A 25,923-nucleotide genomic window follows, 5' to 3' on the forward strand; every position below is an offset into this window, starting at 1 on the left:
CAGGCTCTGCAAGCTGTGGGATGTCATCAGCAAACACGTACCACTTGCTGAGATTTGAAATTCTCCCTCAGACCTGGATATCCAATAATGTGAACAGAAAGCAAGACTGTACAAATTGATCCACAGCCCCTGTTTCATAAGGTTTACTCTGATTCTAAATGCTGGGCGATGATTCCTATGGCTGACTGATTTGTTTATGTGATTCTGACATCTTTCTCAGAGTGGGGCTGTGGTTTCCCCGTTGTTCAGAGAATCTCAAGTTCAGAGGAGGCCTATAAGCAGGGATGCTAATCTCCCACAGGATAAGGAATGAGGAGGATGGGGAGGGACTGGGCCCCCACCCCACCAGTGCCCTGGAGTCCAAGATGACCCAGTAAGGGTTTTTGACTCTGAGTCTTAAAAGTGTGTTTTGGTCTTCTTATATTCCTTAAGAAAATCCCCCTCCTTTGGATGGAGAAACCCTAAAGCAATGAGCCCTCCTTAGTCATTTTGCTAGCTACTTGGAAGCAGTCCCTTTTGAAAATGAAGTCCAGTAGTAAGGACAAATCTGTAAGGTACCGCTCTCTCCTCTAGACCCCCAGCACAATTCATGTGTACCTGCTTTACCTATGCACATCAAGTTTTTCTTCACATGTATCTACTACTGACTTTGGTTTTCTGCTAGTCTGCTAAACTCCTAAAGGCAACATAGCTCAACTTGTGATCCTGGGAGAACGCTATGCATAGTAGCCACCCCCGCACACACCTCAAAGCTGTCAGCTTCATCCAGGATGGATGTGGAAATCTCCAACTTCATCTTTGCAACAGTAACTATGCAGATTGAAGCTGAGAAATTCAGCATTATCCAGATGTATAAAAATGTTTGAATATTTGATCGAACTCAATTGTCTTCCAACTTCTGCTTTATGAAAAATTTCAGAGCACTGTATATAAAATTCAGGCAGTGCCACCCTCTGAGGAAAAGGGAACCAGGAAATATGTGTCTTACAAAGACAGTACTTCTAATCTCCAACAGAAATAAGAATGATTTAATACTGCATGAGACCTTGGTATGTGGAAATGATTGTTTGAATTTGAGCCGCAGACTAAGACCCCTCGTGACTGTTGTGTTTGGATATCTCAGAGGGCAGATAATGCCAAACCGTTCACAGGAAGGACACACAGCTGGGATTCTAGAAATGCCCCCAAGAAGAACTGTTTCTTTAACTCATCCCAACAAATAATCCTATAATGTCTTTCAAAACATATAGACACAAGTCTTATGTATGAAGTTGTTATGGTTACAGAAGGAAACATAAATATTTGTGCACACAGACATTACATGAAGTCCTTCTACAGTGAAGACAATTTCCTCTGGAAAGATCTTTGAAAGTCAGAGATGATGCCACGAGCAGATGGAGCTAGTGACGGGGCATGGAGCATCCTTTCAAGGTGTCTCCCCAAATTTCATTGTTTGTGAGCCCTGTTTAATGACATAAAATGAGGGGGTTGGGGGAGGGTAAGTGAACAGACACAAAACCCAAGAGCACTCTGTTATTTGTTTATTTTCTACATGTGATGTCATAAGCAAGAGTTTTGCCTGTGTTCTAGTTTATCTCCAATAAATAAATAACTATGTACAAATGTGCTGAGTTTACAAAATAGAGGAAAACATTTGTTTTACAAAAGATACTCTTGTATGATACATTTTCCCATACAGTGAAATACGATTCATTCCTAGCTTAGTTGAACCAACAACCCTGTGTAGCAATGTCTAAAGGTGTGTACCTAGTCTTTTCTATCAAAAAGCAAAGCTATAAATAGAAAATTCCTCAGTTTCTTGAGAATATAGGCCTGGACTTGGCCTGCTGCTTATAACTGATCCATATTTAATGTATTCCAGAAAGTTGGAAGCTGTTTGAAACAGTTCTTCTCAAGCTATACTGGGCAGACCCCTGCAGATCTTGTTAAAATATAGATTCTTGTGCAGCCGGAGTTTCTGCATTTCTTACCGGCTGCCAGGGGCAGCTCCCACTTCTTGTGCAGGGATCATGTTCTAAGTGGCCAGGGGTGGAGGGCCCCTCTGAAGTGGGAGAAATTCCCATTGGCCTAATCAAGGTGAGGCCCTAATTGGGCATCCTCCAGGCTTCATCCCCAAGTTCCCAAATCCCCCAAGACCCAGCAGAACTGGTTTTATTTTGGAGTACACATTACAAGAAGAGTAAGATTCAAAATGGTAACTGGCATGAATTGTGCAGCTCAGAACTTTCTTAAACTGTCCCCTGGGAGGAACTTCATTCCTGTCTCAATCTAGAGCAATCATGAGAACATTTTCAACATTATCAAAAATAACCAGTTATAACAACAACAATAATTATAATAATGGGAAAAAGAAACTGGCATAAGAAGCTTAACAACAATAAAGATCTTTCAGTTCAAACGAAAATGACAACAATAAAACCCAGGCTCATTGTTTAAAAAATAGAAATAAAAAAACTCCTTGGGTTGAATTTCTATGACAGTCCAGCAACATTAGTTCAATGAATGCCTCTCACATCTTAACTTTTGTTAAAATGCTATTACTCTGGAAGCTGAAATTTCAGGATAAATTAGCAAGCCTGGTTCAAGAGCAAATAAATTCCCAACCAACCTTGATTGTAGTGTTTTTGATTCTATTTCACATAGGAGCTTTGCCCAGGCAGACATGGAAGAACAGAAGGAGGGTGGCCAGGTAGGGACATTCCAGGTGGGTTGGCTGAGCTCCAAGGAGGGGAAAATTGGGAGGAACAACGAAGGGAACTGGGGCCTGGCTTCAGCAATGTGAGAGTGCTGGGAAAACCACCAAGATGGTTTAACTGCAACCTGAAGAGTAGAAATATATAAATATACAGATAGGGAAGGGGAGGGAGGGAGGGAGGGATACAAAGTGGGTACTGGAGATATACAGGTGGGGGGGAGAAGCAAAAGCAAAGAAAAAAAAGCCATCCTAAATACTTAAAAAATAAATATCTTGGTCATTATGCACACCTTGATTACACTCACTAGTCCACGGGATCAAAAGTCTGACCCAAAGGCTGCCAGCCAAGGAGGCCCACCCCTCTCATGCCCCTTGGTGAGGTCATGGGACACTCTGTAGTCTGTGTCTTCGCTATAAATTGCCATCTCTGCCTAGTTGTCCGATGATGTCATGGAAGTGGCTGGGGCGCATACTCCTTCCAACCCCCACTCCCCAGCCAAGTGTGGAATCAGCAAAAGAAGGGCGGCCTGATCTTCTCCAGTTCTGATGCCAGCTAAAGTGCTTTGGAATAGGTGGCCAGGGAGTAAGGTTGGGGGAGGGGGAGAGGCACAGGAGGGAGGGAAGGCCCAGCCAACAGCAGGGGCCAGGGAGGAGGCCTCTCAGAGTTTCTGAGGCATCTGCTCGGTTCGCACGTGCTGCAGCACCACCTCCTTGGCTGGGGCGCCACACTTGTACTCCAACTCCGCCCTGGTGGCGCCTTGCTTCTTGCGCAGATGACACAGGAGCGCCAAAAGCGCCACGACCAGAGACAGGCTGGCAATGGAGATGCCGATGAGCACTCCAGAATGCAAGGGCCCTACAGGTGGGGGGCCCGAGGTGGCCCCCGGAGTCGGGGTGACTGGGGGCTCCCCAGAGCCGCTGTCGCCGTCGCCGTCAATGATCAACTTGTTGGGGTCACAGTCGGTGGCATCCTGGCAGGCGAAGGGCGAGTCAGGCCCGTAGATGCACTCGTAGGTGCCTGGGAGGTTGCGGCAGGCCTCGGGGCAGTCTCCATTTTCACACTCGTCGATGTCCGTGCATATGAAGCCGTCGTCCAGAATGTAGCCCTCGGGGCACTGGCAGGAAGTTGGGCTGTTGGGATCGCAGTCAGCTGGGCATGCAGTCTGGTTGCAGAACATCTGGCACCTGTGTGGGTCGTGAGGGCTGGGTGCGAAGCCCTCGGCGCAGATGCAGCGAAAGTCAGTTTGACCCACGGGCTGGCACTGGTACTCGCACTTACTCCCGAAGCACGGGTCCACTGACTCCACGCACTCGTTGTCTACCAGCTCGAAGCCAGAGTTGCAGAGGCATTCGAAGGCGCCCCGCGTATTAACACATCGCTGCGGGCACGGACTGGGCACCTGGATACAGTCGTCCACGTCCTCGCACCGGTGCTGGTCGGCAGCCAACCGGTAGCCCGTCTCGCACATGCACGAGTAGGAGCCGGGCACGTAGCTGTTGGGAATGCAAAAATGCTCGCAGAGTTTGTGGCACAAGTGATCCGCTAATGCGTCGCAGAAGCGCCCGTCTGCCTGCAGGTAGGCGTCCGCGGGGCAGAGGCAGTGCGACGTCTCGGCGCTCGCGTTGCAAGTGTGCTGGCAGCCGCCGTTCTCCACGCTGCAGTCCCAGGCGCCAGGCGCATCCCGGCCCCAGCGCGCCTCGGCCTCTCCTGGCAGCTCCGCGCACTCCAGCTCCACTCCCAAGGGCGCTACAGCGGCGGAGCTACCCACCGGCAGCGCCTGGAAGTCCGCGCCGCGGGCCCCGAACGGGGTGCTATAGGTGATGGTTACACCGGCGGCCGCCACGGCGCCAGACTCCACCAGCAGGGGTCTGCAGGAGGCTGCGAAGTGGAACTCGCAGAGGAAACCATCGGCCTCTGCAGTGCACTGCTGCTCCTCCCAGGCCGGCTCGCCGGGTGCTAGGGCCCCGGCTTCCGAGACTGCGACGCACAGGGGACCGCAGAGAGGCGCCGGGTCGACGTGGAGCCGCGCCCACCTGCTGTAGCTGGTGCGGTCGTCGCCGGTAACCCACTGGAAGCCGCGCAAGGGCCCGAGTTGCCCCTGGTCGCTGCAGCCGGCCTGGAGCTGCAGGCCGATCCAGAGGCGCGGGCTGTCGCCGCTGTCGCCGCTCAGGAGCAGGGAGATGACATCAGCCGCCACTGAGGAGCGCACGGTCATCAGGTGGCCCCCCAACCCCTCGCAGGCCTGGCTGGCGGCGAGGAAGGTCGCGGGGCCCCGGAAGAGCTCGAAGCAGTCGTGCTCGACGCACTGGCTGCCGCGTGGCTGAGGCTCTGGGGGCGCAGGGAGCCCCAGACCGGCGGGGGCCAGCACGCCGAGGAGCAGGACCCGGAGCATGCTGTCCCGGCACGCCGCGTGCAGGCGCGGGGAAGAGCGCAAGCGCCGCGACGGGGCCCAAGCCCGGCGGGGGCTGAGAGACGCAGGGCGCCGCTGGCGACAGCCGTTTGCGTTGGTCCCAGCCCAGACGTGTCCAGCCGCGGCGCGCAGCCCTGGCGAAGCAGCATCTGACATGCCGGCGGGCCCGGGCCCTGGTTTATAAGTGCGCGGCCCTCCCTCCTGGACGTTCGGGAAAAGGAAGGAAGTGCCTGGTGGGAAGGGCTGATGCTGCATTCTCGGATTACTGGGTTCTCCGGACGCCTTGTGCCCGCCCTCGCGCCTGGGATCACCTCGCCGGGATGAGTAAACCCAGCCGGGGCGCTGGGAGGTCCCCGGGCGGGACCGCCAGGCGCAGGCGCCGCGGGAGGACAGCACCTCTATCAGCAAGACACAGTGTCCGCCCCCGCCACTAGGGCCCTCAGGCTCGCAGTCGTAAAAGGGGCTTAATCCGCAGCCCCTCCTAATCTCTCGGCCCTCTTTCTTTTTCTTATAAATGTATTGTTACCACCGATTTCAAGGGAAGTCTTGATTGCAGAACTCTGGGAAGTAGAGACGAGAGAGGAGGGCTTTAAATGGGGGGTGGGGAGGTGGTGCCCAAGACCTGCCGGGCTCTAGGGGGAGGCCCCGCCAAGAAGAGGATTTGGGGAGGGGCTGCCAAGGGCGTGGACTTCCCCAAAGAAGCAGTAGCGAGTAGAGAACTGGACCCCGCCCTGGGCCCCGGCGCCTAGAGCGGGAGACCTGGGTGCGCTCGGCCCCAGAGGACAGAGGGTGTGGCTGGCGCGAGGATGGGGGGAGGGGGAAGAACTGGCCTAATACTGGCGCCCTCCGCGCACAAGCAAGGACCCACGGGTCCCTGAGCAGGAGCTGTCTGGCCAGACGTCATCTCGTCGCGTGGGAAAGTCTCGAGGACACTGTCAGGGCTCCAAGATCTTGTCACCCTTCAGAAGCAGCGGCAGGCGAATTCCTGCCGAGCCCTGTTGGGGCGGGCGTGGTGAGGAGCGCCCTAGCCTGTTTGGTCTGTTTTTGTCCAGCTTCACAGAGGGACAGTCCATCTCACACCCCAAAAGGGGAGCACGGGAGCCCTCGCGGGCTCCAAGCGAATCCGGCTCGGGACAGTTAAGGATTTTTGAATTTGGCTGAGAGATCAGAGTGATAGAAAGGTGCACATAAATGCCACTCGCGTTGCAGAAGGGCGGTCCTGCGGATGGACGGGGTGGGGAGGAGGAGGGAATCTGTCACTTTCCCGACCTTTTCCGCTTATTCACTTACCAAGAATGTTGGGGGGGGGGGTCCAAAACATAAGGGAGAGACAAACTTTTTTTTTTTTAAACCTTGCGCCACCTCTCAGCTACGGTCACTCACAACCAAACACCAGAGGGCGGCGCTGTTGAACTCTAAACAAAACCCCAAAAGCTGGAGATCTCTAAATTTGGGCTGAAAAGTGTAATGGGTGTGAGGAATGCTGTGGCCTCGCCCTGGGGCAAGAAACTTCGTTCCAGGGAAGCCCTACGCGGATTCCACCGCTTAGCTGGGTGTCTTGCCTCTTTGGTTCAGGAGAGTCCAGACCTTGTAAGAGAGCAGGGCAGTGTGACTTCTTCACAAGCGAAAGACAAGCACCTGCCCACCCACCTCTCCCCCGGATTGTACTGACCGATAGTGACCTAGTGACCGAAGGGGTGGGGTGTGGGCACTCCGAGAGTGAAAGGGAGGAGGCACAGAGGTCCTTTCCTGCACTCCGCCTCGTCCCATCGCAGGGTGGAGCGTGAGAGCTCAGACAAGCAGTGACTCCTGAAAGCTAGGTGGGGGAGCGCAGCGTGGAGACTGAGGTCTGAAGCACCCTGGAATGGGTGCCTCTGCACCTCTCGGAAGAGGAAGCACCTGGAAAGACCAGCAGATTTGGAGGCGGGTTGTCCGCTGGTGGAAGCAGGCAGATGCTGGTCTGACGTCCCACCAGCTGCCTGCGCTGAGCCCAGGTCTTGACTCACATGCACAGCGGGCCCAAGGAGGCTGGAGCTGGAGCAGTGCGCCCTCAGGTGCAGCCGGCCCTGGGGGTGGGGCCTTCACATCTGGGCGGATCCCTTTGGCCTTTCCCAGGCCATAGATTGCCCCTGAAAGATCTCAGAAAGTGAGAGCAATTGCCTGTATGCATGAGGCAAGAAAGGGGACAGGACCTGTTACGCACTTTGCTTAAACTTTACCAAAATTTTCAAGCCTGCCAGCCCTCAAAGGAGTTGAGGGATATTCAAGAATCAAGTCTTGCTGCACACCAGGCTGGTTCACTTCTTTTGTGGGTTCTAGATGATTCACCATGGCAGAGTGTCCTATTTGGGTCTCCTTGAGCCATTGCTTTGAGGCTTTTTTGCATGTTTTAAACTACCTCCCTTCCTCTCTGGACCTCCTGTTTAGGGGGATTGACCCCTGTCTCTGTCTCCATGGGGATGGCACTAGCAGCTCCCTCGCCATGGCTGGCCCCTGGCCCTGCCACCCTCACTGAGGGCTCACCAGCTCAGGCCCATTTTGCTGTTTCATTGGAACAGTTCCCTTGAAGAATGCCCATCATGTCCTAAATAATGAAGCCAAAAACTTATTTTCGGTCTTTATTTTTCTCGATGTTTCTATGTTGTTTGCATTCTTGATCTCTGACTATTTCAAGTCTCTTCCTCCCATAACTTCTGAGACACCTGCCCTCCTGCTCCTCCTCTCCTCTACCTGCCAGCAGGTAGCCCCTCTGCCCTTCTTGCCCCATGAGGGTGGCCAGGCCTCACAGTCTGTGCATGGCCTTCCCTTCTTTATTACAGCCCGCCCTTTGTCAAATTCACTTGTTCCTACAGATGCTGAAGGTCCCAGCAAGAGGAGCCCCTGCTGACTGTCAGAGAAATGCCTCATTGTGTTTCACCTCCATCCCAAGGCTCCTGTCTTTTTGTCTACAAGGGAAGTTCTCTCTTTGCCTCTTCTCCATCTACCGAAGTCTGACCCTTCCTTTAAGGTGCATGTGACACACTGCCCCCTCACAAGTGTTTCTGAGTAACCAAACCAGAACAGATCTCTCTGTGAAGTTCTAGGACTTTCTATCAGCAGTTTAGCATTTACCACACCTCCTTTGATTTACAAGTCATCGTGTACTTTTCAATCATGCTCTTTCCTAGACTTACAATCTAGTTTCCTGGGGTTGGAGCATAATCCTTAGACATCTTTGTATCCCCATCCAGCCTACAGCATGTTTTGTTTGCAGACAGTGCTAAGGAGTTTGAACACCTTTTCCTTCATGCCATGGTTCCGGAATGACTTTCTCATGGTAATGTGCAAACAAAAGGATGGGGGACCTCAGAGCCTTGGGGTTAGGAGATGGGGCTTTGCAGCCAGCTTGGCTGGATTTGAGCCCCCAGCTCCATCGTTTATAAGTCATGTCACATTTGGCAAGTAATTCAGCCTCTCTGCCTCAGTCCCCTCAACTGTGTAATGAGGAACCCTAATAGTCACTGCTACAAAGTGTTACTATGAGGACTGTGTGAGGTATGCATGTAAAGCATTTAGAATGGCTGAGCCATGGTAAACTTTCAACAGATTTTAGCTAGAAAAAGATATACTCGTGTTTTTAGAATTTTAATTCAGCCACTGATTGTGTTCAACACCAAGCATGGTTCCTGACCATAGCAGAGACTCACTAAATGTCTGTTGGGTAAAATTCAGTTCAGCTGAGCATTTTTACCAATAATAACAATAAGCAATCATGTAAAAAAAAAATCAAGGACAAAAATAAGTTCACGGGCTAGGAGGAATAGGGAAGGAATTGAAGATAACCCAGGAAGCAAGCCCTGGCCCTCTGTACACCTGGAGGGCTCTCATAAAGCCTCAGGTTAACTCCCTGTCTGCTCTGGAGGCATCCATTGTTAATTCCTCTTTTTCCAGATGTGGAAACTGAAGTTCAGGGAAAATGAGTGACTTCCCAAGGACACACAGCTAGTCAGTGGTGAAACTAAGATTCTCCAGCTCACTTTAGGATGAGAGAATTAGAATGTGCAATACACCAGAGCCCTGATTTCGCCATTTACCTGTTGCTGGATTTTAGTTAAGTTACTTAAATCTCTGGTTTTCTTCTCCAAAATTGGAGATATGATATCTAATTTATAAGGTTGTTGTGGAAATTAGAAAATTTACACACAGGGACTGTTAACCTTTCTTGTAACACAGCAGCTACTCAACAAATACAGTGTTACTGTTGGTGAATGTTGTGAAGACAGAAATGAAGAGGAGTCCAGATGCAGAAGGAGGCTCTAGGGAAATGTGCTGCCCCAGACATACCTTCTTAAAGACCTTTTTCAAGTGTGGGAGGCAGCTTTCTTTTTAAAAGACTTAAAAAGAACTTTCTAGTTCCAACATGAACACTTGCTGAAAAACCATCTATCAGAATGCACAATTCCAGGTGCTAAGGACATGGAGAATGTGGCAAAAAATGAGTGACTACTAATTTTTGCTGGCGAAGAAAGTTCCAGGCCCCTTGGATGGAAACTGCTTTTGGAAGCACATGGGAATGAGGGGGATGAAAGCTGCATACACTGTCCAATATGATAGGGACTAATCTCCTGTATTTATTTAAACTTAAACTCATTAAAATTAAAGTTAAAAATTCATTTCCTCCGTCTCATTAGTCACGTGTCCAGTGCACAGTAGTGAATGTCTACCAGATTGGACAGTATGAAGAGAGAACATTTGATTATTAGCAAAATTTCTATTAGATGGTGCTGGTCTACACAGATAGTCGGACAATGTCACCTCAAGGAAGCCATTGGTGGGGGCACATGAGTGTCCCCTTCTTAAATTCAAAGGATATTGTTTCACAACAATTATTTTCAAGGTAATGGTTATCAAAACCGCAGTCAGAATCTATAAGGGAAACACTAAAAGGAGTGTTAAAATTATATGGCCATTATTAGTACTTGACTAATAAATACATCAATATTATTTTAACCTTGATTTTCATTATAATCATTTAGATATTAGGAAGAAAGAAATTATAAAGTTAAAAACATTATAAGCCATAACAATACTAAAATGCTGACATAAAAATTTAGTGTCTGTGGCTATGCAGCAATATATGAATCTAAGCATGGAAAATAAATGCCTGATAAGCAAATGTTACTCAACCAACAGCAGTATGTCAGTGTGGCAGAGCAAATATCTAAATTTTGGCTCTCACCCAGGCTTTCTTACAGAAGCAAGGTAAAATTCAACCCTCTTTTATTGGCTCATTGTTTTGTAAAAGAAACTATTTTGCATCTACAAAAAACACATAGCTGATATCATACTTACTGGTGAAAGACTGAAAACCTTCCCCCTAAGATCAGAAGTAAGACAAAGATATCTCCTCTTGCCACTGCTATTCAGGTGTTCTGGAGATTCTCTGCCAGAACAGTTTAATTATGGAAATAAAATGAAAGGCATCCAGATTAGAAAAAAAAGGAATAAAATCATCTCTGTTCATTAATGACATTATCATGTCTATAAGGACTAATAAATGAGTTTAGCAGTTGCAGGATATAACAACAATATACAAAAATCAATTGCATTCCCAAATAGTAACAATGCACAAACTGAAAATGAAGTCAAGAAAACAATTCTATTTACAATAGTATCAAAAAGAATAAAATATTTAGGAGTAAATTTAACAAAAGAAGTGCTAAATGTATACAGTTGACCCTTGGACAATGAAAGGGTTAGGGTGCTACCCCCTGAACCAGGCAATCAAAAATCTGCATAAAAACATTAACCGCTAATAGTTTATGTCAACTATAGCCTTACCAATAACATAAATAGTCATTAACACATATTTTGTATGTTACTTGTATTATATACCATATGATTACAATAAAGTAAGCTAGAGAAAAAAGTTATTAAGAAAATCATAAGGAAGATACATTTACAGTCCTGTACAGTATTTATACACACACACACACACACACAATCGTCATATAGGTAGACTTGTGTAGTTCAAACCTGTGTTGTTTCAAGGGTCAGTTGTACTCTGGAAACTACAAGGCAATGTTGAAAAAAAATGTTGAGACCTAAATAAATGAAAAGCCATCCTATATTTATGGACTGGAAGACTTAACATGTTAAGACAGACATCAATGCTCCCAAAACTGATCACAATTCAGTGCAATCCCTATCAAAACCTCTGCCAATTTCTTTGCAGAGATTTCCCTGCTGATCTTAAAAATCACATGGAAATTCAAGGGATTCTGAATAACTAAAACAATCTTGGAGAAGAGAAACAAAACAGGAGGACTCATACTTCTTGATTTCGAAATTTACTACAAAGCTACAGTCATCAGAAGAGTATGGTACTGGCAGATGGACGGACATAGAATGGAGAGTCCAGAAAGAACCCTCACATTTATGGTCAGTTAATTTCCGCAGGGTGCCAATGCAATTAAATGGGGGAAAGAATATTCTCTTCAACAAATGGTGATGGGATAACTGGATATCCACATGAGATAGGGTCAGACTCCTACTTCACCTCTTACCAAAAATTAACTCAAAATCGATAAAAGATCTAAATGTAAGAGTTAAAACTAGAAAAGTCTTAGTAGAAAACATAGGTGTAAATCTTCATGGCCTTAGATTAGTCAATGATTTCTCAGTTATGATGCCAAAGACACAAGCAACAAAAGAAAACAGATAAATTGCATATTATCAACATTAAAAATGTTTGTACTTCAAAGTGAGAAGACACACACAGAATGGAAGAATGGGAAAAAATATTTGCAAATTATTTATATGATAAAGGACTCATCTCTAGAATATATAAAGAACTACTACAAGTCAATAATTTAAAAAAACTAACCAATTAAAATATAGGCAAAGGATCTGAATAAATGTTAATGGCCAATAAGCACATGAAAACATGCTCAAAGCCATTGGGCATCAGGGAAATGCAAATCAGAACCACAGTGGGATGCTATTTCACTGGCACTAGAGCAGCTAGAATCAAAAAGACAGGATATAATGAGTGTTGACAAGGATGTAGAACAATTGGAACTCTCATACACTGCTGGTGGAGATACATGGTGGTGCAGCCTCTTTGGAAAGCAGCTTGGTAGTTCCACAAAATGTTAAACATACAGTTACCATATGATCCAGTAATTTCCTAGGTATATACCCAGGAAAAATTTGAACACGTCCACACAAAAACCTGTACACAAATGTTCATAAGAGCATTATTCATAATAGCTAAATAGTAGAAAGAACCCAGATGTCCATCAGCTGGTGAATGGATAAATAAAACGTGGTTTTATTCCATACCATGGAATGTTATTTAAATGTTTTTCAGCAACAAAAAGACATGATGTATTGATTTGTGCCACCACATGGGTGAATCTTGAAAACATTATGCTAAATGAAAGGAGCAAGTCACAAAAGGCCACATATTATGTGATTCCATTTCCAGGAAATGTGCAGAACAGACAAATCTAAAGAGACGAAAAGTAGATTACTAGTTGCCTAGAGATTGGGAGTGGGTGACTGGGTAGCAAATTGGGGTATGCTAATGGGTATGGGTTTCTTTTGGGGCGATTAAAGTGTTCTAAAATTGATTTGGTGATGGTTGCACAACTCTGTAAATATACTAAAAACCTTTGTTCACTTTAAGTAAGTGAATTGTGTGTCATGTGGATTATACCCTCAATCAAGGTACTAAGAAAATGAGAAATTATGTCCCCCAATTCATTAAGCATGGGAGTCACCAAATACACCTCTGAGCCTTTTCCCACCACCAAAGGTTTTATCATTTGAGGCAACAAATGGTACCAATAACTCCCTCCACTTTTAAACAGAGCTGTGCATCTGTCATCTTGACGCATCTTCCTGTAAGCCAAAGGCAGCTCGCGGACGACTAGTGACCTGCTTCGGGGTGGTTGTCCAGTGTGGCCCACATTGGAACTAGAGAGGATTCTGTGCCTTGTGGATCCATAGGCCATCACATAGTTCTTCTCACTCAAGTGTCCTGATGTGGCCCTCTTCCCAAGAAGTATTTTCTGAGAGGAGAGGAACACAAGGAAAATAGCAAGACACACCAGAGGCCCAGCCTGCTGGACAGTATCCCCTTCAGCAACATTGGTCAGGCAGGCTGTGGAGATCTCTGCTTGGGCCACGGACGGTGAGTAAGAGATGAGTGCGCGTTTGTACCATGGACTGTCCTGCAGTTGAGCAGAGAAGCCTGTGGACCCCTTCTCAGGATAACGTTTTGAGTAAACACATGTGATAAAATACACAGAATTACAAGGGGCACCAATCATATTGAAATACAGTTATAAGAATATCAAAAAGAAACAAATATGTGATATCAAATATAAAAGCCTCTTTATGGGTATTTAAAATCACAACACCTGGTGGTGCATCACTTAAATACCAGAATCCCAAAGAGGTGATCGATGCAAACAAGCTGTTGAGAGATCTGTAATATCTACAGTGTGGTGTGAACTATCTGTGATTTCAGTGCTGATATTTCTTTTCCAATAATGCTAGGATATGCTAAGTTCCAGGTAGAGATTAGTGAAAATAAGGATGTATTTTTTTGCCATTAAGTTCATGGAACCCCTGAATTACAAACTACTGACTTAAAAGAATACAGAACTACCTAGGTTAGTCAGATAGAAGCCTCTGGAACTATGTTTTGTCAAGGTGTATTTATGCTATTTTAGACTCTCCCTTTATTTTTTTATGTAATATTTATTCATAGCATATTTTGTTTTTATTGAAAACACAATACATATTTGAAAGGAATGCTCTGTCCTTGAAGACACTCCTCACGAGAGAGCCAAGAAATCCAAAAATGTTATTTGAAAAACGTCAAATATGCTTTGACGTCTGGCAAACATTTCCTGTGGGATAAGTTCTTGGCTCAACTGCATGCAGGATGAGAGGCTTAAAAGTGAAGCATGTGTAGAGAACATACCTTACTTAGCTAGGAAAATCAGAAAAGAGGACATATTTTTGCTAATGCTATGTAACAAAATTGTATTTTAATATATACTTTAAATGTATCAGATGTAAGAAATCCAGCAACAAAAACATTCTGTCATAAAACTAACTGCACACAATCTTTTTTGGGAATTAGATACCTGAATATTTCATTAGCATAAGTAGGATAGTTAACGAATTATAACTGATACATCCATTGGATGGAAAGCTGCAGAAATAGATGATCTATCTGATCTAGAAAAAAACCCTACATATCATATAACGTATAGCTTATATATGTATATATTAATAAAATTATCTGTGTTGAAGCATAGCAAATGATTTTCAATTTCCTCCATATTTTTGACAACCAACATGTATTTCATAACTGTTTCCAATTCTTTATAAAGAAGGTAAAATTCTTTTTTGACAATTGAAAGCTTTGAAAGTAATTTGGTTAATAATATGCCACCTATTTTTTTGAAGTTTCATGCAAAATAGAATGTATTTAGAGTCACTCTTAGCTCACTGCTTTTGAAGCATTTAATGTGGGTGTCTTCATCAGCATCATGGGAGAGCCGCCCTTGTGGACTAAGGAAGAACTTGGGTTTCTGCACCCCAGAGCTCGGTGCACACGTTTCCCCAAACACACATTTCACAAGTGAACAGATTTTTCTTTTAAAGATCCTATTTATTTATTTGACAGAGAGAGGCAGGGAGAGAGGGAACACAAGCAGGGGGAGTGGGAGAGGGAGAAGCAGGCCTCCCGCCGAGCAGGGAGCCCGATGCAGGGCTTGATTCCGGGATCCTGGGATCATGTCCCGAGCCAAAGGCAGATGCCTAACGACTGAGCCACCCAGGCGCCCCAACAAGTGAACAGATTTTTATCACAGTGATTCAATCAGACCATGTAGTAAAGCCCTGTCCCAACTCAACGGCAATATAATTACCAATTTACTATTTAGATGTTACATCTTGTGGCTTCTTGGTTTGCATTGTGGAAGGGGAGACAATCAGAGCACCAGTTAGGACCTAGGTATGGGAGGAATTCTGTGGATGCAGGAGGAGGGCAAACTTTCTCTGTAAAAGGCCAGGTAGTAAATGCTTCAGGCTTTGCTGGCCCTTTGGTCTCTGTTGTAAGTATTCAAAACTGTTGTTGTAGCATGAGTGAGCATGGGGGTGTCCAACACAATAGGCTATCTACCTGCTAGGTAACAAATCTTCCCCAAATTTAGTGATGTGAACAATCGATATTTGAACCACCCCTCCCCCATTGTCTAGTCATGTTGTTATTGAATAATATAGACCTGAGTTCTTTCAGTAACTCACAGATGCTGGTGCAGGTAGATGGCTTGCTTCCATCATCATCTGGTCAATCAGGGTTGCAGACTACCTGCTGCAGATCTTTGGTGGCTGCCGTCCTGCAGGATGGTTTGACAACCTCGGGTGATTTGACTGGGAACATCTTGAGTTTGAGAAGCCAGGCCCTCCGGGGAGTGAAGGACTCACAGAGAACAGCTGTAAGGAGGGAGGTTTACTCTGGGGTCAGGGTTGTCAACATTTGAGACTGTCACTCAGAAATTCCACTTCTACCCACAGGCCTCGGGATGCTTGAGGCTTCATCCAGCTTTTAGGAGAGAGGAAGGGGAGTGGCTTCCCACTGAGGGACCTTCAGATCCTGCTCAACCCCATGCTCAGATCCCACTCACCTGCATCAAGAACCAGCCCACCCATGGAGAGACAGGGAAGCATTCAGTCCACACCCAAATCATTGGGAATACTTTCCAGACTGAGCATCATTCTGAAGCCAGATTCCAGAGAAGCACTGTCAGATTCCTCTTTGGGGTCTCTTTTCCTTTGGAAGGAACTTTTGGGACATTTAGCAAGATCCAGCTTTCCAGAGTCCCTTAAAGTGTTCTCCAGAAAGGGGAATCATGGGATGCCTACTTGTCTCACTCCACAGTCAATAGAGAAAAATGCTTTTCCTTGGAACTAGTTGTACTTTTATGATTACTTCTTGTGACCAGCTGGCCACTGAAGAACCTCGGAGCCAACAGATGCAAGGGAGAATTCTGGCAGCATTATTCATGGTGCAAATTTAAAACTCCTGCTGGTTCTATGGAAAGCAGATAAATGCACACAGCTGAAAAATAGAGTAAATCCAGAACTTGAAATATGCCACAGAGACACTCTGTAACTATTTTCTCACAGCGTGTACACTTTCTGCTTTTTTCCTGTGGCCTTGAGCTTGGCCAACATTTTCATATTTTATCTTGAAATCTAAAAGTTGTTATTTTGTTGAGAATTAAGCAATCTCTGAATCTGGGGAAAATAATGATTAAAAAAAAAAAAGTATTTAGCTTCCTAATTCTCAAGAAAGGGTTTGCTGCCATTCCCATTTCTGGCCCAGTAGCTTTCCAAGGAGTTGAAAATGTCACTCAAATAAGTTAGTCCCCCAGGCTCAGTAGAATTGACAAAGATATGGACAGCCTACCCCAGAATATTTGGGCATTGCTGCCTCTAGCAGAGTGGGGGGCAGCTAGGGCTAGAAACAGGGTGGCCCTGCTGTGGTGCAGGCTGAGGAAGAGGAGGGAATCTGCCAACCAAGGTGACTGCAGCCTTGTCCCTCAACATGTGATCCCCAGACCGGCATTCTCACCTACAAGCTTGTTAGAATACAGCATCTCTGACTCCATCCCATGCCTTCTGAATCAGAATCTGCCTTTGACAAGATCCTCGGGTTTTGGTGCACACAAAGTCCCCTAGCATGGTTGTGCCCCAGGAGGACCCGGCAGGGCAACTGAATGGTCTCATTGAGATGAGAGGCTCCTTCCCTCACCCTCCATTAGAGTTTCAGTGATCCTCCCTAGATGTGTGGAAAGGCACTCCCAAGACCATCAGCATCAGTTATATCTTCTCTCTGTAAACACCATTCATCACCTTGTGACTTGTCAGAAAAGCAGATTCTGGTGGCTAAAATTAACAAGTCAGGAGATGACAGTTGTTGGCAAGGATATGGAGAAAGGGGAACCCTCCTACACTGTTGGTGGGAATGCAAGCTGGTGCAACCACTCTGGAAAACAGTATGGAGGTTCCTCCAAAAGTTGAAAATAGAGCTACTATATGATCCAGCCATTGCACCTCTGGGTATTTACCACAAAGATAAAAATGTGGGGATCCGAAGGGGTACGTGCACCTCAATATTTATAGCAGCAATGTCCACAATAGCCAAACTGTAGAAGGAGCCAAGATGTCCATCGACAGATGAATGGATAAAGATGTGGTATATTTATACAAGGGAATATTATGCAGCCATCAAAAGGAATGAGATCTTGCCATTTGCAATGACGTGGATGGAACTGGAGGGTGTTATGCTGAGTGAAATAAGTCAATCAGAGAAAGACATGCATCATATGACCTCACTGATATGAGGAATTCTTAATCTCAGGAAACAAATGGAGGGTTGCTGGAGTGGGGGTGGGGTGGGAGGGATGGGGTGGCTGGGTGATAGACATTGGGGAGGGTATGTGCTATGGTGAGCGCTGTGAATTGTGCAAGACTGTTGAATCACAGATCTGTACCTCTGAAACAAATAATGCAATATATGTTAAGAAAAAAAAAGAAGAAGATAGCAGGAGGGGAAGAATGAAGGGGGGGAAATCAGAGGGGGAGACGAACCATGAGAGATGATGGACTCTGAAAAACAAACTGAGGGTTCTAGAGGGGAGGGCGGTGGGAGGATGGGTTAGCCTGGTGATGGGTATTAAAGAGGGCACGTTCTGCGTGGAGCACTGGGTGTTATGCACAAACAATGAATCATGGAACACTACATCCAAAACTAATGATGTAATATACGGTGATTAACATAACAATAAAAATTTAAAGGAAAAAAACTATAAAAAAAAAAAAAAAGAAAAGCAGATTCTGGGTGCAGCCCAGGCCTTCTGAAAGAGAAACTCCAGGAGTTAAGCTATCTGTGTTTGAGCATGGATTCCTGGGGATTGTGATGCACACACATGAGAACCACTGGCTCGTGGCATGTGAGACATGAATGAAGTGGCCTCCAAGGCTTTGATCATACCCTCACTATCCCCATCTCCTTTCCTGGGCTTTCCACTCTGGGTCCTGGCTCTGCCAATACATCCATGGAAACTTCAAACACAGTTCTTGGCTCCAGGGGCACCTTTATCCCAAGTCTTATTCTAATGAGGTAGTAGGGATATACTTTTAAGCCATGCAAGTTGGAATTTAAAATTTTCCCAGAGAGACAGAAGGTACAGCAGGTATCATGGTTATGAGGCAGACAGTCATATACTGGGATAAAAGCAGAAAGATTGAAAGAATCCAAGATGCTAAAAGCATTAAGAATTCATAGCCTCATCCATGGACTATCAACCTGGACTTGGGGCGATAAATGAGTCTTCTTCCGGTTCCACCACTATAATTGGATTTCTGTTACATGCAGCCAGTCATAGGCCTAGCTGGTACAAATCTAATAAATTCAAGTATAGTTTCCTGGATTGTCATTTTTCTGATCTCATTTCTATAAACTTAACAGTCTGACCCCTATTTTTAGTCAAGTATCATCATTTAATAGTATCTTCTATATGTTCATTAGATCATATCCCTTAAGCCAGGGGTCAACAAAAGGGACTGATAATCAATATTTTAGGTTTTGCAGGCCATTTGGTCTCTGCCACTGTAGGGTGAATAAAAGTGCTGTGCCCCAATAAAACTTTATTTGTGAACTTTGAATTTTTTTACAATGTTCTCATGTCATGAAATATTTTTCTTCTTTTGATTTTTTCCTAACTGCAAAAACATGTAAAAACTATTTTTAGCTCATGGGTCTTACAAAAACAGGCAGCAGACCAGATTGGGTCTGCAGGTCATAGTTTGCTGACCTCTGCCTTAAACATATTAAAAAGAAAAATCCCAGATGATGCAGACCTTGCTCATAGGAGTTTTCCCTAATTCAAAGAAGATATGCAGACAAAAAGGTAAAAAGCCAACAACTAAAGTAGCACTTTAGTAAGGGGCAATGGTGGGGATTGGGCCCCAGCACTAATTTTTACCCCATTATAGATGTATTTATCACTGTTGCACAACTCTGGTGGGTGAAAGAGAGGCTGCTGAGTACTAAGGAAGAGGGAGAAAGAAGAAGCAGGAGTGTGTAACAAGTTGGAGAAGAGAAGGACGAATTAAAATGACCAGAGGCTTTGAACTGCAAAGAGAGAGAAATACTGTTCCATTCTTCAAGTTCAAGGCCACAAAGCTTCCCCACAGCTCCCAGATAGAACCATAAATATTGAGTTGACCTTGCTGAGGCTGATCTCCTTGGAATCCTCCATCATGTAGTTTGGAGGATGCTTTACATCCCTCCATATTCTGAACCCCCCACATCCAAGACAGAAACAAGTCCTTTTCACCTTTGGTTACTTAACTAGCTCAGTGTGGTCTGCTGCACAGGAGCTTCCGTACCATGAATTAGTTCATACAAGGTTAGCAAATGGGAACCAAGGTCACTGTCCCGCAGACATGTACTAGTTCAGACACTACTTTTCATGCACTATTATTAATCACTCTTCAGTGAACACTCTGTCACTACTACATTCTAGAACAAAGCTACATTAAAAAAAACCTTGGAAATATTTATAATTTGTAATGAGTAGCTTAGTATGTGAGAGAGTATGTTAGTTTCTTATTCCTGTTGTAGCCAACTACCACAGATTAGTGGTTTAAAACAAGACACATTTATTATGTTAATGGTTCTGGAGGTGAGAAGTTCAAAATCAAGGTGTTAGTAGGGCTGTATTCCTTCTGGAGAATCTAGGGGAGAACATTCCAGGTTTTGGAAGTTGCCTACATTTCCTGACCCACAGTCCACTCCATCTTCAAAGTCAACAGAATAGCACCTGCCAATCTCTCTCACTCTCTGACCTCTGCTTTGGTGGTCGTATCTCTTTCTCTGACTCTTCTGTCTTCCTCTTCCAATTTTAAAGGAACTTGTGATTGTACTGGGCCCCCCAGACTGAGGCTGTAGATCCAAAGATAATAAAGAGTTGATAATAAAATGAAGGCAAAAAATCATTTTGCCCAAATGACACAATTGCCCTAACATTTCTGATCTAGGACATTGGTCAAATATGGCAAATACAGTATTTGGATTGTGTTTTATGAAACCTTCAGGGGCTTATAAATGACATATTTAAAAACACCGTCCCTTTCCTACCTAACCCGTTTCTTCTTAAAAATACCATTTCAAAAAGAAATTCCATTTCTGAATTTCATTCAGTTTCTTAAATTTCACACTTAAAACTACAAGACAGTCTGCTGATTCCTGGGGCAGACGAATGACATGGACGATGTCATAAACCCTCAAAGAGGATTTCTTGGCCAGCTGTAATTGTGGCACCTCACTCACCAGAGCCGACCATAGGAAATCAACATCCACGCATCTTTTCTCTGTCATCTGAATCAGACTTGCCTGGATTTAGCAGCAAAAACGGTAAGAACTCCAACCCTGTGTCAGTGTTGAGACTTTGTCAGGGCCGCCAAACCGGAGTTTAAAAGGTTCAGTTTACTTATAATGCCACATATTCCTCTTTCTCTTAATTTAATGAGGAGCCAGAGAATTTAAAGTAGGAGAAGAAAGACAAATGGAAATTAAAAGTTTGTGCGTGTTGTTTCTTTCCCAGATTTGGTTTGTCCTGTGCCTCCTTCAAAAGCCAGAGCTGGTTCAAGAACTAAAGCTTAGATGGTTACTCTCTCAAACACATCAACATGGGTGGTCTGACCCCACCCGGTTATCTGTGGCCCCCACACTGACCAGGACATTCTTCATTGTTCACTTTCAATTCCCCTTACCCAGCAATTAATTTAACTTGTAAGACAGTCACCTTCCCTAGCCAAACGGTTGAAAGATGGAAGCGTCATCTTCCAAGAAGGCACGCATCTTAGACCCCATTAAACCTGAAACAGAAAATGTAAGAGGCTATGCCAGTTTCTCCTCCACTTTCAGAGTGGGCCCAGAACAGTGCTGTTGAACTTGAGCAATGTTTATGGCAAAAAGAAGTGATCAGAAGTAGGAAAGCACTGTGAAGAATAACAGTCCTTCATTTATGTAGTGATTTTATTTGCTTAGGAATCTAGTGAACGGAAAGAAAATTTCTGTTAACAGGAATGTCACCCAGCAGGGTGCATGGTAATAAAAATGTCACCATCAACTATGTTATTATAAGAAAATATGTTTTCTATATTTTGCCACTTGCATTTTATATCCCTTTAAAAGGAAGTGCAGAATAGCCTTATACAGAGGGTGGGTTTGCCTCTGAGACGTGCCAAGGCTCTGTTGAGACAGTCTTGTGAAATGCAGCTTCAAACTAGAAACAGCTCAGGTGTTCATCAGTTAAACGGATACATGAATTGTGGTGTGCCCATTCAACGGAATTCTATTCAGCAATTAGGAGGAGTAAACACACAATAGCAGGGATGAGTTTCAGAAGAATTGCACCGAATGAAAACAGATTTACACAAAAGAGTAGGTTCTGATTCCATTTTCATGAAGCTTTTTAAAACTAATCCATAGTGGGGGCAAGATGGCGGAGGAGTAGGAGACCTAGATTTCATCTGGTCTCAGGAATTCAGCTGAATAGGGATCAAACCATTCTGAACACCTACGAACTCAACAGGAGACCGAAGAAGAGAGTAGCAACAACTCTCTGAACAGAAAAGTGACCACTTTCTGGAAGGTAGGACGTGCGGAGAAGTGAATCCGAGGCGATATTCGGGAGGATAGACGGCGGGGGAGGGGCCTCCGCCGGCCACTTCTGGCAAGTGCTAGAGCCGCGGAACACAAAATCGGACCTTTTAGAAGTTTGCTCCGTGGAGGGACGTCGCTGCAGTGGCTAAGCGGGGGGTGGAATCCTCCCGGGACAGTGTGGTCTCAGGACCCTCGGGGTCACAGAGAGACCGGGGGTGCCTGAGTGCGCCAGAGCTCCCAGGTATCAGAGCGGGGAAGCCGGCTGCAGAGACGGAGCAGAGTCGCGGGCCCTCAGCTCGGGGTTGCTATAAACTGTGATCTGCGGCCCAGTCGGGGCACGGCTCCTCCAGCAGGGACCCAGCAGGCGGCAGATCCGGGGAGACTCCCCTTCCTTCCCGGGGAGGAGCGGTGCGGGAACGCACTGCAGGGATCTGCTGGGTTTGGAGACTCCGCGCGGGGTCGGGTGCCAGAGATAGCAACGCTCGGTCACAGGCCGGGTGAGCACGGAGTGCGGCCAGAGACCGGGGACACGGAAGTGACTGCTTTTCTTTGGGGGCACACTGAGGAGCGGGGCCCCGAGTTCTCAGCTCCTCCGGGTAGAGATTAGGAGGCCACCATTTCTGCCCTGGTCCTCCAAGGCTGTACGGAGAGCTTGCAGGGAACAAAAGCTCCTGAGAGCAAACCGGAGCAGCTTCCTTAGCCCGGACCGACAAGGGCGGGGCAATTCCGCCTCCGGCAAAGACATTTGGAAACCACAGCAACAGGCCCCTCCCCCAGAAGATCAGCACAAACAGCCAGCAAGCCAAGACCAAGTTGATCGATCAAGGAGAACGGGAGAACTCCAGCGCTAGGGGAATACTGCACATAAATTTTTCATTTTTAGAGTCATATTTTATCCCTTCATAGTAGTTACCCTTATTTTTGGCATATATATATAAGTTGTTCTCTCTTTAAAATTTTGAGGTACAGTTTCTTCTAACAGATCAAAATATACCCTAAATCACTAGTGTATGGCTTTGTTCTAGTCTCCTGCCTGATCATATTCTCTCCCTTTTTCCTTTTTATTTTCTTTTCTTAAATCTTCTTTCTTTTTTCAAACAACTTATCTTACCAAGTCCTTTTATAAAACCTTTTATAATTTTCATCTTTACAGTCATCTTCCATCCCTTCATTGTATCAACCCTTATTTTGTACATATATGTCTTTCTTCCTTTAAAATTTTAGGAGGCACTTTTTTCTAACAGACCAAAATACGCCCAAAATCTAGTGTGTGGCACTGATCTATGCACTAGCCTGATCATATTTGATCATATTCTGCTTTTTTTGTATTGTTTTGTTTTTGTTTTTATCTTTTTTTTTTCTTTTTTCTCTTTCTTTTTTCTTTCTTTCCCTTTCTTTTCCCCTGGTTTCAGGTCTTTTCTGATTTGTATACAGTATATTTGCTGGGGACGTTGTAAACCTGTTAGCATTTCGTTCTCTCATTCATCTATTCTCCTCTGGACAAAATGACAAGACGAAAGAAATCACCTCAGCAAAAAGAACAAGAGGTACTACCATCAGCCAGGGACCTACTCAATACAGACATTAGTATGATGTCGGACCTAGAGTTCAGAATCATGACTTTAAAGATACTAGCTGGGCTTGAAAAAAGCGTGGAAGTTATTAGAGAAACCCTTTCTGGAGAAATAAAAGAACTAAAATCTAACCAAATCGAAATCAAAAAGGCTATTGATGAGGTGCAATCCAAAATGGGGGCACTAACTGCTAGGATAAATGAGGCAGAAGAGAGAATCAGCGATATAGAAGACCAAATGATGGAAAATAAAGAGGCTGAGAAAAAGAGAGAGAAACAACTACAGGATCACGAGGGCAGAATTCGAGAGATAAGTGATACGATAAGACGAAACAACATTAGAATAATTGGGATCCCAGAAGAAGAAGAAGAGAGAGAGAGGGGGGCAGAAGGTATATTGGAGCAAATTATAGCAGAAAACTTCCCTAATGTGAGGAAGGAAACAGGCATTAAAATCCAGGAGGCACAGAGAACCCCTCTCAAAATCAATAAAAATAGGTCAACACCCCGACATCTAATAGTAAAACTTACGAGTCTCAGAGACAAAGAGAAAATCCTGAAAGCAGCTCGGGAGAAGAGATATGTAACCTACAATGGCAGAAACATTAGATTGGCAACAGACCTATCCACAGAGACGTGGCAGGCCAGAAAGGACTGGCAAGATATCTTCAGAGCACTAAACGAGAAAAATATGCAGCCAAGAATACTATATCCAGCTAGGCTATCACTGAAAATAGAAGGAGAGATAAAAAGCTTCCAGAACAAACAAAAACTAAAGGAATTTGCAAACACGAAACCAGCCCTCCAAGAAATATTGAGAGGGGTCCTCTAAGCAAAGAGAGAACCTAAAAGCAGCAAAGAGCAGAAACGAACACAGACAACAGACAGTTAACAGTCACCTTACAGGTAATACAATGGCACTAAATTCATACCTTTCAATAGTTACCCTGAATGTAAATGGGCTCAATGCCCCAATCAAAAGACACAGGCTATCAGATTGGATTAAAAAACAAGACCCATCAATATGCTGTCTGCAAGAGACTCATTTTAGACGCAAAGACACCCACAGATTGAAAGTGGGGGGGTGGAAAACCATTTACCATGCTAATGGACACCAAAAGAAAGCTGGGGTAGCAATCCTTATATCAGACAAACTAGATTTTAAAACAAAGATTGTAATAAGAGATGAGGAAGGACACTATATCCTACTTAAAGGGTCTATTCAACAAGAAGATCTAACAATTGTAAATATCTATGCCCCGAACATGGGAGCAGCCGATTATATAAGGCAATTAATAACAAAAGCAAAGAAACACATTGACAACAATACAATAATAGTGGAGGACTTTAACACCCCCCTGACTGAAATGGACATATCATCTAAGCAAAAGATCAACAAGGAAATAAAGACTTTAAATGACACACTGGACCAAATGGACTTCACAGACATATTCAGAACATTCCATCCCAAAGCAACGGAATACACATTCTTCCCTAGTGCCCATGGAACATTCTCCAGAATTGATCACATCCTAGGTCACAAATCAGGTCTCAATCGGTACCAAAAGATTGGGATCATTCCCTGCATATTTTCAGACCACAATGCTTTGAAACTAGAACTCAACCACAAGAGGAAAGTCGGAAAGAACTCAAATACATAGAGGCTAAAGAGCATCCTACTAAAAAATGAATGGGTCAACCAAGAAATTAAAGAAGAATTAAAAAAATTCATGGAAACCAATGAAAATGAAAACACAACTGTTCAAAATCTTTGGGATACAGCAAAGGCAGTCCTAAGAGGAAAGTATATAGCAATACAAGCCTTTCTCAAGAAACAAGAAAGGTCTCAAATACACAACCTAACCCTACACCTAAAGGAGCTGGAGAAAGAACAGCAAATAAAGCCTAAACCCAGCAGGAGAAGAGAAATCATAAAGATCAGAGCAGAAATCAATGAACTAGAAACCAAAAGAACAGTAGAACAGATCAACGAAACTAGGAGCTGGTTCTTTGAAAGAATTAACAAGATTGATAAACCCCTGGCCAGACTGATCAAAAAGAAAAGAGAAATGACCCAAATCAACAAAATCATGAATGAAAGAGGAGAGATCACAACCAACACCAAAGAAATACAAACAATTATAAGAACATATTATGAGCAACTCTATGCCAGCAAATTAGAGAACCTGGAAGAAATGGGTGCATTCCTAGAGATGTATCAACTACCAAAATTGAACCAGGAAGAAATAGAAAACCTGAACAGACCTATAACCACTAAGGAAATTGAAACAGTCATCAAAAATCTCCCAAGAAACAAAAGCCCAGGGCCAGATGGCTTCCCAGGGGAATTCTATCAGACATTTCAAGAAGAATTAATACCTATTCTCCTGAAACTGTTCCAAAAAATAGAAATGGAAGGGAAACTTCCAAACTCATTTTATGAGGCCAGCATTACCTTGATCCCAAAACCAGACAAAGACCC

General features: G+C 44.8%; 2 protein-coding genes across 2 annotated transcripts in view; both read right to left on the reverse strand.

Moving 5' to 3' along the window:
- Nucleotides 1–1,526: 1,526 nt before the first annotated feature.
- Nucleotides 1,527–10,092, reverse strand: THBD (thrombomodulin). Its single transcript, XM_025876979.2, has one exon. It carries the CDS (start codon nucleotides 5,380–5,382, stop codon nucleotides 3,376–3,378), a length of 2,007 nt encoding a protein of 668 aa, XP_025732764.1. The 5' UTR covers nucleotides 5,383–10,092; the 3' UTR covers nucleotides 1,527–3,375.
- Nucleotides 10,093–14,858: 4,766 nt separating this feature from the next.
- The window catches only part of CD93 (CD93 molecule), a 39,988-nt gene continuing 28,923 nt past the window's right edge, over nucleotides 14,859–25,923 (reverse strand). Inside the window, exons 3-4 of the transcript XR_003209415.2 lie at nucleotides 15,816–16,249; nucleotides 14,859–15,624 (exon numbers count right to left, since the gene is read on the reverse strand). The gene's annotated coding sequence lies outside the window, so the exon portion shown is untranslated. The remainder of the gene's footprint in view (nucleotides 15,625–15,815; nucleotides 16,250–25,923) is intronic.

This window comes from Callorhinus ursinus, unplaced genomic scaffold (assembly GCF_003265705.2).
Source record: "Callorhinus ursinus isolate GAN/ISIS: 27379988/994484 unplaced genomic scaffold, GSC_fseal_2.0 scaffold29, whole genome shotgun sequence".
Taxonomy (NCBI): Eukaryota; Metazoa; Chordata; class Mammalia; order Carnivora; family Otariidae; genus Callorhinus; species Callorhinus ursinus.

What these genes read in the sequence shown, in the direction of transcription:
- THBD (XM_025876979.2), bottom strand. Translation starts at nt 5,382, where the DNA reads ATGCAGCATCAGCCCTTCCCACCAGGCACTTCCTTCCTTTTCCCGAAC.